Here is a 15,148-nt window from a genome sequence, read left to right as displayed (position 1 = left end):
GCCATTTTCCCTGAGGAAGTTGATTTGAATAGGTTGCTAAAACGTTGGGAAAACTGTTTTTTGGTCAATGCTGTTATATGTTGGGTATTTTGCCTGCCGGAAATACGTCATTGCTTTGGCCTATTTGGAAATGATGTCTCGAGTCGTCACAAAGCAGGCATGCTTGGCAAATACATTCTACAACACTAGAAGGATTGTATTCAAATTGTACACTTTAATAACAGCTTTTGTGGCTGCTTTGGAGACGACAAAGACAAGTTACAAACAATAACACAAGTTTTTCTCACCTTTAGCGAAAATATTAAGAAACATTATAAAATATAACATTGACGATGAATAAAATGTTTTAGTATATTGTCAGTGCCTAAATTACCCAGACAAAAAAATCTGTATATAAGAAAATGCTAAATTGTTTCAACAGTGCTAATGCGCATGTTCGTGCTTGCAAGCGTTTTTTGTGTGAACAATTATATTGACCAGTAATTTGGGGGTTTAAGCCGGGTATCACATGATCCAAACGGATGTCATGCATTCTGTTGTCAAAAAAAAAACGAGAAAGCATGTCATAAAACGAGATAAATTAATTATAAGCTACAACGCGCCAGTTCCTATTTCGCAGTTTATGTGTGCAGTTTTATGATGAGTTTCAGTTTAAATGTATTGTATTTGAACAGTTCTGCTAAGCTAAAGTTGTGTCTATTCTCTAATACAATATAAAACTGTATTATTAATTAGTATATCTTACGGCCGACCAAACGAGTTAGCAAATAATCTTGCAGACAAAATAGCATATATAGATTGAAACAAGACTTCTATCATAATTACATTCGCATAATGCAACTACACCAAGACGCAACTTCGGACGTAGCAAACAGTGAAGTACAATATAGTAGTTTCGAAGTAATGTGCAGTACAGTACATTTTTCAGGTTTTGTAAAAGCGATTTTGCTTTGACCACCTTGTCGCCGAGTCGCGCGACACGGATATAAACGTGCTGGCTGGCAAAGATTAGAAGAATCTGCTAGCCACTTCAATAATGAGAAACATTTAGCACGAGAATAGACTTCATTTAATACATATTAATTGTACTACGTAGCGTTAAAATATGTCGTGAAATTCGCTACTTGTTGCAATCCACAACAAACCTTATGCCCTTAGGCTTAGTCAATGGTGCATTTTTGCATGTTTTGCCTCTGTGAGTAAATCCCGTTGTTAACATTGTTAAAAGAACAGTGTAGTAGACTCTAGCAAACAAGCGTAGTCGCAGGCAGCGTATTTCCAAATTTTGTAAAAACATTTCAAATGTATTCCATCTTTATAAGAGGAATACACTGTATACGCAAGCCGTCAGTAATAAGCTCGCAGGTCTGGTTTATCGCAAACTTCGTTCTTGCTTCAGATAGTTGTGTATCTCTGATTTCGACAAATATGTTGACTGACTGACGACGCCGAAACATTAATGCAGTACTTTTGTATACAACAAAGCTTTGTTTAAATCTATATATTCCTAATCGGTCAAAATTTTGTCAAAATAAATTATTTTAGGTTAAAATATTCTGATCGTTTCTTTTGTTCATAATGTATTCCCTAAAGCCGACCTGGGCAACATCTGGCCCGCGAGCCGGATCGGCCCGCCAAGCGATTTAATCCGGTCGCGGCCTATTTTTTTTTAAATGCATATAACCAACAAGGGCAAGTTTCTACACGTTTGGTTGTACGGTATCTTAAACCTCTTTTCCGCAAAACTCCATTTTTAGCCTGTTTAAAATACTAAAATTGAAATTATTTTGCGCTTCGCGCGAATCCCTTCTGTCTCTCTCGTATATATTCCACGCGCATTTTTGGCATCTGTACAGCCAAAATGCGTCCTCTACTTATGGTGCTCTCCCCAACGAAAGTTTAGTAAACTTATCCTAATATTTATATATTTTTGCGCTTCGGTCGAATGTATTCCGTCCCTAAATTATGAACTAAATACCAGCCGTTTTCTAAACTCTGAAACATACCGATTTACATGTTGTCAACCTAATTTAGTTAATGAACCCGATTTATACCGTATTTGCAAAATGGCCGTGGTACCGCAAGTAACACATCGGTAACTTAAGTCTAAAAAAAATTTTTTGTAAGAAATTTAAACGTATTTTAACTTTTAGGTCAATGCGCCCGACAACTTGATAAATGCCAATATATTAACAAGATATGTAGTTTTTATCCTTCATCTGTGCTCAATGCGTCACGTCCCCCTATAAATCTAAATTAAAGTTGGCATTTTAAAACCAATGTTGTCGCAATTATTTGACGCTTCGCGCGACGTCTTTCTTTAAATTTTTCTTAAATTGCATATTGAGCACCACTACAAACGTAATAACAAGTTTGTCAGTTTATTGGTTTTATCCCAGTGTTTCCCAAACTGTGGTACGCGTACCACTAGTGGTACGCGAGAGCCTTCCAGGTGGTACGCGAGCTACTCACTGAAGTTGCAAAGAGTTAAGGCAATATAACGTATTTGTTGCGTGTATTAGCCTATACTTTCTTCATGGAGTCATACGTAAGCTATTCTAACGGGAATGTTACTAAGTTGTAATGTACAATACAACGCTAGTTGTTGCAGATTCGGGTTAAGCTACGTATTATGCATTATTATGTCATAATTGTTTTTATTTGGGTTTCACACGTCAGCAGAAACGCCAATTGTATGTTAGGCATATGAAGTAGGTAGGCATGTCAGCTGTAGCCTAGACCTTCTGCTGATAGTTTTGTAGCCTAACTATCTATCGATCTTCCATTTATGTTCAACTAATTTTTATATTGTTAGGAACTGTTGTAGTGTTACAGCTTAATTGTATTTAGTTTAATATTTACAAGCTTTTTCTAACATGTCAAAGCGAAAGTATAGTCCAACTTACATAAAGTATGGGTTCATAGCTATCGAACATAGGGGAGAGTCTCTGCCGCAATGTGTAGTTTGCATGAAGACCCTTGCTAATTCGGCTATGAAACCCAGTCTCCTCAAGCGTCACCTTGACACAAACCATTCTAACGAGAAAGACCGAGATGAGAGTTACTTTCAGCGACTTGGGGAGAACGCAAAGCGGCAGCGCCTGGACAAGGGTGGCACAATATATCAGAGAAAGAAGGATGTTGTTAAAGCATCCTATGAAGTCGCTCTCCTGGTCGCTAAAAACATGAAGGCACATACCATTGGTGAGTCTCTCGTAATGCCAGCAGCAAAGATCTTGGTTAAACACGTGATTGGAGAGGAGGCGGCTGCAAAGCTAGAAAGTGTATCCCTTTCTAACAACACTGTCAAAAATCGAATAGAGGAGATGTCCATTGATATTGCCGACCAAGTTATTGTGGGTTTGAAAAACTCAAAGTTTGGGTTTTTAATTCAGCTGGACGAATCGACGGACATAACAAACAATGCTCAGTTACTTGTGTACGCTCGCTACACGCAAGACGATTCTGTGAAAACTGAGTTGCTGATGAGCAAGGAACTTTCCAGTACAACAAAAGGAAAAGATGTTTTTGAAATGTTGGACAATTTTTTCAAACAGAATGAACTGGACTGGAAAAAGTTTATTGGCTGTACAACAGACGGGGCTCCCTCCATGCTGGGGCGTAAATCAGGCTTTGCGTCTCATCTGAAAGTTGTTTCACCAAACGCAACCATTGTTCATTGCTTCATACATAGATTTGCCCTCTGCGCAAAGGTGCTTCCTGAGAATATGTTACTCTGCCTGAACCGAGTTATCAAACTGGTAAATTTTGTTAAAACATCCGCCCTAAATACCCGATTGTTCAAGCGACTTTGTGGAGATTTTGGCTCCAACCACACCGGTCTTCTCTATTACACGGAAGTGCGCTGGCTCTCTCGCGGTAATGCGACAAGGAGACTGTTTGAACTGCGGGATGAGCTACTGCAATTTTTCAGGGAGAAAAATCACGCTTTTCAAACAGATCTAGAGAGTAAGGATTTTGTTACAAGATTGGCCTATTTATCCGACATCTTCGAAGTCCTAAACAACTTCAACCTGTCATTCCAAGGTCCCAACAGAAGTTTACCTGAGTTTATCTCGAAGCTGGAAGCGTTTGTACGTAAACTGGCCCTCTGGACAGAGAACGTGAAGAATAAAAGCTACGGAATGTTCAAATGCCTCACCTCTGTTGAGAACGAACCTAATCATGAACTTTCTAAAGAAATTGCCTGTCATCTTTCGCAACTAAAGACGGAGTTGATGCATTACTTTCCTGACGTTGCATCTTGTGCTTACTCCACCAACCCATTCTTCGTTGACCCGGCCGATCTACCTGTAGGGACTGGGGAACAAGAAGAACTAATCGACATTCAAACTGACATGACGGCAAAGATTAAGCATAAGGAAGGCTGTCCTATAAATTTTTGGTTGAGCATGGCGCCATCGTACCCAAACCTAGCCAATCACGCTGTTCCTCACTTGTTGATATTTCCATCTACGTGGGAGTGCGAGCAGGGGTTTTCGGCTTTGATGGCCATCAAATCGAAAAGCCGGAACCGTCTTGCTGCACCTGGGCATGATTTTCGCTGCGCTGTCAGCAATGCTATTCCTCGTATTGACCAGCTGGTCGAGAACAAACAATTACATCCATCTCATTAAACATATTTGTTGTGTTTTTGTTCATTTTTTAATTTGTCTTTCAAATCTGGGCTGATATTAGTTAGTACAAAAAATTGTTATTGTAGTTTTTGAGTTTTTCAAATTTTCTGGGTGTAGGTGGTACGCGAAGACAGTACGAAACCTCTGAATGGTACGCCAGTAGAATAAGTTTGGGAATCACTGTTTTATCCCGTCAGAGTATGACGTCATATTGCGTGTATTTGAAATCCCATTTTTGCCTGGCCCGCCACAACATTTTAAGTTTCTCATGCGGCCCGCGATTATAAATAATTGCCCGCCCCTAAATACTCCAATGGAATTGTTATTTGTGATTCACGAATCCCATCTGTCTTTCTTGTCTGAAAGTTTTCATGTCACAGCAAATGTCGCTTTGTGCGACCCTTTTTTTTACATTTACTTCAGACTAAACTTACGCACAACTGCTAACGTACCAGCTTTTCAGGCTAACTGTTTTTATAGCGTCACACCATGACTTCATATTGTGTCTATTTGAGATCCCCCTTTTTGACCAGGCCCAACACATTTTTAGATTATAAAGTAGAGTAGCTGATAAATACATTAGTTTGGTTGGTGGTAAACGAACTCGTTGTCCAGCTAAGTTTGCCATACTCTTTTCAAAATGTACCTAAATAAGAATTTGCACCCTAGGTTTTCTCAACTCTAGGTCTAAATTAATCTTTATCGGATTCTGAATAACTTTGTCACGAGTGGTAAACATGGTGCTTTGCAGCCCTATACCGGATGTGGTCATACCAGATGTCACTTTTAGCGAGTTCGTCCTGCAACACTTGTTAGCTTATGGCGACAACATTGCATTGGTAAGATAAACACCAAAGGTGGAATTGTAACCATTACCACATGTTAAAATACAAGTAAAATACAATTATAGCTAGGCTACATTCAAGTGATGTACCATAAAAAATACTGTAGGGCCTTTAAAAACTACCAGATTTTATTTTCCCTCAATGATTGGTTTTCTAAATTGCGTGAAAGCTGTAAAACATATTTGATAGTGGACTAAATTATTTCTCTTCAGATTGAGGCCGATGAGAATGGCAGGACAACCACGTGCAGACAACTATACGACAGTGTTATCCTATGCGCCGCTGCGCTAAACAAACTCGGGGTAAAAGAGGGTGAGGTGGTGGCAGTTTCCCTTGTCAACAGGCGGGAGTTTGCTGTAATTGTTTTGGCGACTGCAGCCTGTGGAGGAGTTTTAACCACTTGCAATCCTAATTATACCGAGGGTAAGAATTTAGTAAAGTTGAAAAAGTGTTTTAGTGGTGGAGATGAAGCTTTATTTTGAAGTATAGCAGGAATATTAAAGACCATGAATCAATTCCTCGCTCACCCTGTTCAAAATAAAGAAAGAAATATTCGTACTTTCATATGGACATTTACATTCTTACTACGTCAAACTATAACCTCAAATCATTACGTTCATCAAATTTATGCAGCCTCTATATATGGAGAAAAGTCTACGCAATGTTAAGAATACCATCCGCAAACTTGTCAAAAACAAAATAGACTTTCTATATGGGCTTCGATATTCCTAGTATACGTGCCAACTTTATGTTTGAAATTTGTGTGAAACGTTAACAATAATGTTAACTGGTTTATCCGATGTGTGAAGTCGGAAGTATTAGGGAACTCGTCTGTTTGTAAAATAAATTGAAAATACAACAAAATACTTGTTCGCAGAAAGCTTTTGTGCAACATGCCACAATGGCAACCTAACACTTTTTTTTTTAAATCCTTCCAGATCATATTTTAAATGTCTCTACGTTATCTGAGATGTCCAAGCCCTGTAGCACTGAACAGCAGTGTGCCAATTAGAACTAAAAAAATATTTTATAATGAAGAGCGGATTGTCAAGTAAGCGTTAGTAGCGTAATCAGCAACCCAAAATAATTAAATTCCGAGCAAGGTATTATATGGTGTGATTCCAACTCGCGGTCTCATCTTTGAGGGTAGTTGATCTTATAGCTGGGAGTAAGTTTGCTTAATTATACATACTTGGCATTGATTGACAATCGATAGGCAAAAACAAGTTTCCGCGGGTGTGTTTATATAGAAACAATATTCTACACGCAGGTCCTATAGTCCAGTGTTTCTTAATCAGGTGAATGTTCACCCCGGGGTAAATAAAATTTTTGCAATGGTAAACCAACCAAAAGGTGTGAATAAGGGTAAACCGCCAGAAATGGATGATAGCTTGCGAAACAACCTAATTTTTTTTTTCATTTTTTGCTGTTATATATAGACGAGATAACTTTATCATATCATGAAACATAAAAAAGTTTAAGAAGCACTGCTATAGTCCATAACAGCAAACTAACTGTAAACCGAAGAAAGGTGGCACTGTATAAAGACAAATTGTATTGAATTCTCGACAAGCTTTCGCACAACCTCTTCATCAGGTCAAAGTGTATATAAAAACCATTAAAAAGCACGTAAAAGCACAAGCGCGCGTAAAGGCGATAAGAATGGTGACGTCTAACCAATCAACAGTCACATGCTCACAAAGTCTTTGACCTGTTGTTGTTGTTGTTTCGTTTGAGCCAAGATTTTGCATTATTCCGGGATACATTTTGGGGCAGATGTTGGCCATCCAGTATATTGTTTGTTCGTCTTCTTCAGACCATGCACTCGATGCGGTGCTCGTAGAAAGAGACCAACTCAAAGTTGCGTGGACAAACGTGGCTATGCGGTGCGTCTTGCTCTGGGTTGACCCAGCTAGTTTAAAGTTGAGAATCGCTAGCTTTTCTTCTTTGTCGCAGTGCATTTTCTGAAGAAGGATGACCAGGACTTTATGTTTATAGACTAGTTGTTCAACAACGCTAATCTTGCTAGAGGTAAGTCCTTATATGTTCAACTGCAAAATGGTGGGTCGTATGTACTTTTCGGCAGCAGTCTTGCCACCACGCCTTCAAAAGGGCGTTTTCCTCAGTTTTAGACCTGGTTTGGGCTCTATGTTTGCAACTTTCGGTCATCATTGTTTGCCAGTGAATTAACAGTGAGGACCACGTGAAGGAAGTTGCATTCCCCCCCACCTGATGACCTGATGAAGCACGGTTGTCGGTTGTGCGAAACCTTGCCGAGAATTCAATACAATTTGTCTTTATACAGTGCACACTGATTCTTCTATCTAGAATGAGTCAAATACGGCTATTTACAAAGATAACTCTAAACCGAAATTCATCACCTCTATAATTTTTCAGACGAAATTGCAAAGCAATTTGGCCATTCTCGTCCAAAAATATTGTTTGTCGAAAGCATCAATTATCAGAAAAATATAGCTGTTTCAAAAAGAGTCGACTCAATAAAGGTTAGTCGCCAACATAGTATTAGTTGAAACATTCTATAAGTTACTTTCCCACTAACTTAAAGTAATCAACATTTCAGAACATATTCACCGTACAATCAACACAAGGATCCACATCATTTCAAGAGCTTGTTTCCAAAGCTGACAAAGCAGGTATGTGAAAGGTTAATTTTTAATTGAATATGTTTCCTTACAAATTGTTAAGGTTTTATACTGCACTAAAGTTAAATAAATTATTTTTGCGTACTTCCGAAGATTTTCCGTTCGATAGAAGGCCAGAGAAAAGGGAAACTCCCTTTTACTTGCCCTACTCCAGTGGCACTACAGGTCTACCAAAAGGAGTGATGCTCAGTCAGCGAAACATGGTTTCTATGGTTGTGCTTGCAAGGTACCAACCATTGTATAGAGCAGTGCTCTTCAACCAGTGTGCACGGTAAACCCTAGGGTGCACCAAAATATGCATGGGGTGCACAAGTCCGAAAAGATACAAGGGTGCATCATAAACTTTTTATGAACCATTAATATTTGATATACAGGATATTATAAAAAAGATGTAGGTTTCAACTGTTATGTAAATGAAACTCTGTATTCTTTTAATGTTGATGCGACAGCTCCGCTCGGTTTAATTGGCATGATTATATTGATACCCATAATGATTTTTCATAGCGGATTTACCTCAGTTTACCTTTTAAGTAAACAGGGTGCACCAGTTCGTCACAACAACTTTAAGGGTTCACCAAATCAAAAGAGGTTGAAGAGCACTGGTATAGAGTTCTTACATAACAGAAATAAATGACTATTCATGTGACATTTCATTTCAGTGTGATGATCAGATTGTCGAGTAAGGACACTTACTATTTAGTTCAGCCAGTTTTTCACATGTTCGGAACGATGATGACATTCTGTTCCATAGTTCAAGGGGCCAAATTGGTTTTACAGCGACGGTTTACTGTTAAACGTTTCCTCGAATCTGTGCAACAGTACAAGGTATTTGCTCAGATTAAGTTCAGGATTTTAACAATAAAACATGGATAATGCGTATTTTAAAGTAATACAGAAAATTCAAATTAAAAGCAAATTTCCAAACGCTGAAGAAAAACAAAATGCTATTTCAGATAACCACCCTGGAAGCTGTACCTCCGGTCGTTCTGGAAGTCAACAATTCGTCTTTTCTTTCCTCGTATGACACCTCATCTTTGTCAAGGATAACATGTGGAGGCGCTCCTCTACCGGAGGTTGCGGGACAAGAATTTAAAAAGAGACTGGCTGTTGATTTTTACCAAAGTAATATATAATTAGGGAGAACGTCCATGTATAGATTTAACTTATTATCGGTATTAAAGGTAATATGGCTACTTGTTATATTTTCAGGTGAATTGTATTTGGACGAGAAACAACTATTTAAACGAGTTTTTTTTAGTTTTTTTTCGCTCATTCTAACTGAATATACTTGACAGTGTCACAAACTCTTTTTTCGATGTAAATTTTTGCAACCCAAAGAAACTGAAACACACTTAGTACTTACAAACATTTATATTTGGCCTGCAATTTTTTCTATGCAACCGAAACTTACGTTTTGTCTGGAATTATAAAAGCATGAATATACAACCGTTTAAAATCCACTGACGATTTTCCTTAGATTGGGGTTTAACCGAAGCTCTCCCTCTAACGGCTACAATTGACCGTCTGACATCGATTAAATCTGTAGGACAAGTGGCAGTCAATACCAAGCTAAAGGTGATTTGACATTTTTTTATTTGCAGATCAATACCACAAATTGAGGTTTTAGAAAATGAATACGGTACTGTACATTATTATGTTGATTCAGCTTAATGTGGGTTTAGTTTTTTTGTAAACGGTAATGATCTTGTGCCGCAATAATTGCATTAAATCCGATGTTTCATTTGACATTTTTAAATCTATGTTAATTTAGCCTATCGTATAATCATTATCTTTCATCTTTTTATTGAACCCTTAAGGCTAACTATATCTGTTTGGCAGCATTAAGCAGTTGTTAAACGAAACTTTATGTCGGTTTTCTTTAAAGATTATTGATACAGAAACAGGCCTTGAACTAGAAGCAAATCAAAACGGTGAAATATGCACCAAAGGTCCCCAGGTATGGATAACCACCTCCTTAAATTATAAAACAACCTGCTTTATGAATCGTATATCGTTGAGGAATTTATATATAAAAGTTTCATAATACAAATAAAAAGAGATTTATTCAATGCTACTTTTTGTGTGTTTAAAATATATAGCTAATACAGCGAAGCAGTAACAGAATAATCGAATCTGTCAATCAATGATGCAAGCAAGGCAGGCAAGAAAAACAAGTAGTCTGCAGTGAGGTTCGAATTCATGACCTCCGGCCATACCAGGAAAGTCGCCCTAGCAAATAAGCTGCATAATAGGCTCAGAGGGGATCCAGTCAAGAACAACCATACGCCAATGCTTGCACGTTGAATGGGATCGACAATCATTCACACGCATGTGTGTTCAACAACTGTGATCTAGCCCATCTGAAGCTGCTTTTTGACCAACGATTACGGCTGTTCTATGATAATACACCGAAAGCCTGTTTAATCATGCAAGCAAGGCAGGCTAGAAAAACAACTATAGCCTTCAGTGAGGTTCAAACTCACGACCTCCGGCCTTTCAGGGACCGTCGCACTAGAATCACAGTTGTTGAACACATATGCGTGTGTGTCTCTCATTATATATATCCAATAGAACGCCGTAAAAACTTTTTTGAATGACATTCATCAAATGTAAAAATCTAAAACATTTTGAGACTGGTCAATGACAGGAAAACACATATTACCTACACAAAATAACTTCATCGCTGTTACAAAACAAGTATTTCTACCTTAAAACATAAAAAAATGACAATTTATGTCCAACTAACTCGGATATGTAAATCCAATATGATTTAAAATTAATAAATATGATCATTTTGCAACTTTGTCTTATGCGCTGATTTTATTTCTGTTAAGGTGACAATAGGCTACTACAAAAATCCACAAGCAACATCTACTGCAATCGACCTAGATGGTTGGTTTCACACTGGTGATGTCGGTTACTTTGATGAACACGGCCATATCTACATTGTTGATCGTTTAAAGGAGCTAATCAAAGTCAAAGGATTTCAGGTTCACCACATTAATATCGTTAACCTTATATAAAGACAAGTTTTGGGAAAACTTAAAGCTGTAGAACCCACCAGGCTATAATTTTTGTTCGGCTGGCGCTTATTTTAAAATAAATACAAAGACGAAAATGTATATTAAAAACTATCGGTAAACGTGCAAAAATATGGGTAATTATTTTCTTCAGAGGAATACTCGTCCGACTGGCGAAACATGTTTGTATTATTCGGCTACTGTCAGATTAATTTTGTTGAACTGTGAATGTTTAAAACTAACGCTTTAACTATCACGTTAGCGCTACACCGTTGCGGAACTACAACAAAGAATAAACCAAACACAGAATAAACTTAAGTAGAGGTGTTTCGATATATCGCTGGATATAAAACTCACTGTTTGCACGCGACATAACTTGACAAGGCCAAATTGAATTGAATTGACTTAAAGCTTTTAGTTAGACGAATGACGTGACTTGGACTTAAGTAATGGCGTCAACAGGGTTGGGTTAAAGTTAAGTTCTCTTTAAATATATTTATACAGTTGAGATATTTATCTCAAGTTTTGCACGTAAAACAATTCGCTTCCTATATGTTATGTTTGTGTTATTTTTTGTTAGTTGAGGCAATGGTCAATATCGGAGGACGTCACCAATTTGGATAATTTAACGTTTTATTTTTGTCAATGTCTTGACTTATACTGTCTCTAATAGTTCAAAATCAATTGTGCACAACACTGCGGTAGACACTTGTCCGACAGACGAGTGACAATTTTAGCATATTGTTCACCCTGCATTCGCTTTACATGTTACAGGTGGCTCCAGCAGAATTGGAAGAAATATTGCTAACTCACCCTGCTGTGACAGACGCCGCAGTCATCGGAGTGCCACACTTAAAAAGTGGAGAAGTTCCTAAAGCGTTTATTGTCACAAAAGATAGAAGTCTAACGGAGTCTGGTGTTCATAAATACTTACATGGTAGGGCAAAGTAAAAAATAAACAAAGTTCAATCTCTGATCTCGGTTTAAATTACCAAGATAAACCTATCTTTTAAACATAAAGAAGTCCATGTTTTGAGCAAAAAGTCGATGCGATACCAAACGAGGGTGTTGCTAGGTGCGATGGTTTTGTTTTCTAGGCTATTAAATCGAAATTAGCGATTGCGTTAGAACAGGGGTTCTTAAACTGCGGTCCATGGACCCCTTGGGGGGTCCGTGAACTAGTTTTAGGGGGTCCATGAAAACCAAATTAAAATATTAGTGTATATATTTAAGAAGTAATAAATTTATCAAAGAAAACGGTTTAGTAAAATATAAAACGGTTTTGCACTGAATGCATTAAGACCCCATCTTAGTTTCACATTTTTGGACCGAAATCAGCAGATTTCTGAAGTCTATTTGTATTGTGACGTCCATTCATGACGTCATTCTTGATTTTTTTCCTACCGTGGTCCATGCGAGGCAAAAAAAATGTTAGGTGTCCGCGGTAAAAAAAGTTTAAGAACCACTGCGTTAGAAGGTTTACTTATTTTACTTTTTTTATGTAGGCTCATATTTTATAATAAATTTACCTACTTTTCAAGGTAGAAAACGCTACGTTTCTTGCCGAACAAGGCTAATGCACAAATTAATTGTAAATTTGATCGGTATGCTACCAATTCTATACCCAGAAATGTTGTGCATTTTAAGTACCGACACTAACACTTCGTGTCCGATGTCGGCTTAAAATCTGGACTTACTTGTTCGAATATACTAGTTCGAGTGTGAAATGCAAATATAAACGATGCTAGATAAAAATGTTTTATATCAATAATAAACAGGACTGTGGAACCATATGAAGTTTGAACTGTGTTTAAATAATTACTGCTTGTTTTATAATAGTTGTACAAGTTTAGAACTGCCCAATCTTATGACAAAATTATAAGGTATATTGCTTGCTAAACATATAGGTTAGATATAGACGTATAGTCGTATAAGAGGGTAATTTATTTATATACACAATCAACAGCTATACCCTGTCGGAATTCACCCTGTGTACTACTTATGTGTACCGCGGACTTTGTTACTTTGACTACAGACGCCAAAGTTATACTGGAGATATCCTTGTCTATAAATAACCAACTTGTTTTATTTGCCCCTTTTAAACCTTTTAATGAAGTTGCACGGCCTCACGGGATAGTCGAATACAGCTGCGAAAAGTGTTATGAATAGCCCACTACCATATTTGCTCCATAACTGATACTGCTTAATTGCTTAGGCAGCTCAGTTGGTAGAAACAACATTTTATTGGCCTATGTCCGATATTTACCGGTCAAATTAATTAGTTAGGCAATTTTAGCCTCATTTACGCACTTAAATCCGTAATAGACCACATAGGTCGAAATCCTGACGGACGAAGTCTACTTTACCGATACATTTTTCTATATTAAAATTTATAGCAATCTGTTTACCAACTTATAACAATTGTTGTCAACATATAACTTCAAGTCCTAATATTTCATTATCCTCACTCATTAAATTGAAATGACTTTGGTCCCAGTTCAGTCATTTACAAAGTCTAAAGGCTTTGTGCACGTTAAGCAAAATGTTGCAAGTCCGTTAAGCTATTTGCACCAAAATAAATTGTAAAATTAATAAAAAGGTATTTTCTTTCGCACACAACAATAACGTAACCTATATAGAGAGTAAACATTTTAACAAGCAAAGATTTAAGAAAACCAAGCACATTTTACTAAAATTTGTTTAATAAAAATACTTTAACCCAAGGTCAAGTCATTTGTACGAAAGAACTAAGTCAAGCCAAATCATTTCGCTCAAAACATTTGAAAACAGTGACTTAAGTGTACTGACATTTCCAATAAAGAGAAAATCTAACACCGATTGAAAAATGTGGGTCATTTATATTTTGATTTGTTTTATATATTTTCTAATGCGTGGTACGGCTTCATTTACAAAACATCCTTGACATACTCTTCCATCTATCAAGCATATTATCTACCCAAACTCTGCATTACAGGCAAGGTATCGTCATACAAGTACCTGGACGGGGGCATCGTATTTTGTGACGTCATACCGAAGAGTGCGAGCGGAAAAATCTTGCGTCGAAAGCTCCGTGAAAGGGAAGCAAAATCGCGGCTTTAAACCTTGTCTTTGTAAATCATTCTATTTGTTTAAATAAACTACTTTATTGGCCCTATTTTGTGTTTTCTTTGTTTGTATATTTTAATAAAAGTATTGTTTTAATAAAGAGAAGAGAAAATCAGTCCTTTCCATATTTTATAATAGTCTACATTTGCAATAACAGTTGGTAAAAAATGTACTTGGGCATTTTCGTAAATTCCTGAAAGTAGGATTTACAGGGGTGCACGGCAGTGTTCCCTCTAAGAAAATTTTCTTATGGGCAAATATTATTTAGTGAGCAAGAATATTTTAAGGCTGAGTTTGCATGGGCCCGGGGCAGATCAATGTTTTGTATAGGGTGGGGGCGAATCGTGAAAACTTTACAGGTGACGTTACAAAGTGTGACGCTATGAACAACATATATTCAGAAATGTGATTCGTAAACTACTCGTTCGTTGGTACTTATCAAGATGATCTCGCCAAATTTAAGATATCAATATGATTTCACCAATTTGTAACGTAAGTAATTAGCAAAAAACACAATGCATCTATCCCGATAACTTCAAGATGAAGATTGGAGAGGTGCTACCTACAATGCAGTGTATTGACAATATTGCAAAGAGGTTATAGATTGGCGTAAAGCGCGAAAACAAACTTGCAATAAAATGCACTTGTGTTAAAGATACACCCCAAAATATACATTCCGGTTTCATGATCTTGAACAAACACTCTATTGCTGTGTTCAGCACTCTTCTAAACCCCTTTCTTACCTTTTTTCTTTCTTTTCTTGTGTAGACATTTAATTCTACGTGAGATAATAAAAACATCCACTGTATCGATGATGACAACCGATTAGGCAAAGTAAAATACATGTATTGCGTGACAATCGTCCATGCGTGTTTCAT

At 37.3% G+C, this 15,148-nt stretch overlaps 2 protein-coding genes across 2 annotated transcripts; both read left to right on the top strand.

Annotated features, from left to right (window-relative positions):
• Positions 1 to 2,876: 2,876 nt before the first annotated feature.
• LOC146133240 (zinc finger BED domain-containing protein 5-like) lies at positions 2,877 to 4,761 on the top strand. Its single transcript, XM_083396965.1, has one exon. The coding sequence runs from the start codon at positions 2,877 to 2,879 to the stop codon at positions 4,635 to 4,637; it is 1,761 nt and encodes a 586-aa protein (XP_083253091.1). The 3' UTR covers positions 4,638 to 4,761.
• A 555-nt stretch (positions 4,762 to 5,316) lies between these two features.
• Positions 5,317 to 14,264, top strand: LOC146133239 (putative 4-coumarate--CoA ligase 1). The gene is made up of 12 exons (XM_083397936.1): positions 5,317 to 5,476; positions 5,695 to 5,905; positions 7,880 to 7,986; positions 8,064 to 8,136; positions 8,239 to 8,371; positions 8,805 to 8,970; positions 9,099 to 9,267; positions 9,623 to 9,720; positions 10,031 to 10,102; positions 10,980 to 11,135; positions 11,940 to 12,102; positions 14,140 to 14,264. The coding sequence occupies exons 1-12, from the start codon at positions 5,375 to 5,377 to the stop codon at positions 14,262 to 14,264; spliced, it is 1,575 nt and encodes a 524-aa protein (XP_083254062.1). The 5' UTR covers positions 5,317 to 5,374.
• The last annotated feature ends 884 nt before the right edge of the window (positions 14,265 to 15,148 follow it).

This window comes from Ascidiella aspersa, chromosome 9 (genome assembly GCF_963924565.1).
Source record: "Ascidiella aspersa chromosome 9, kaAscAspe10.2, whole genome shotgun sequence".
NCBI classification, from domain to species: domain Eukaryota; kingdom Metazoa; phylum Chordata; class Ascidiacea; order Phlebobranchia; family Ascidiidae; genus Ascidiella; species Ascidiella aspersa.
Note: the sequence above shows the minus strand (reverse complement) of the source record. Positions and strands in the feature narration are given on the sequence as shown.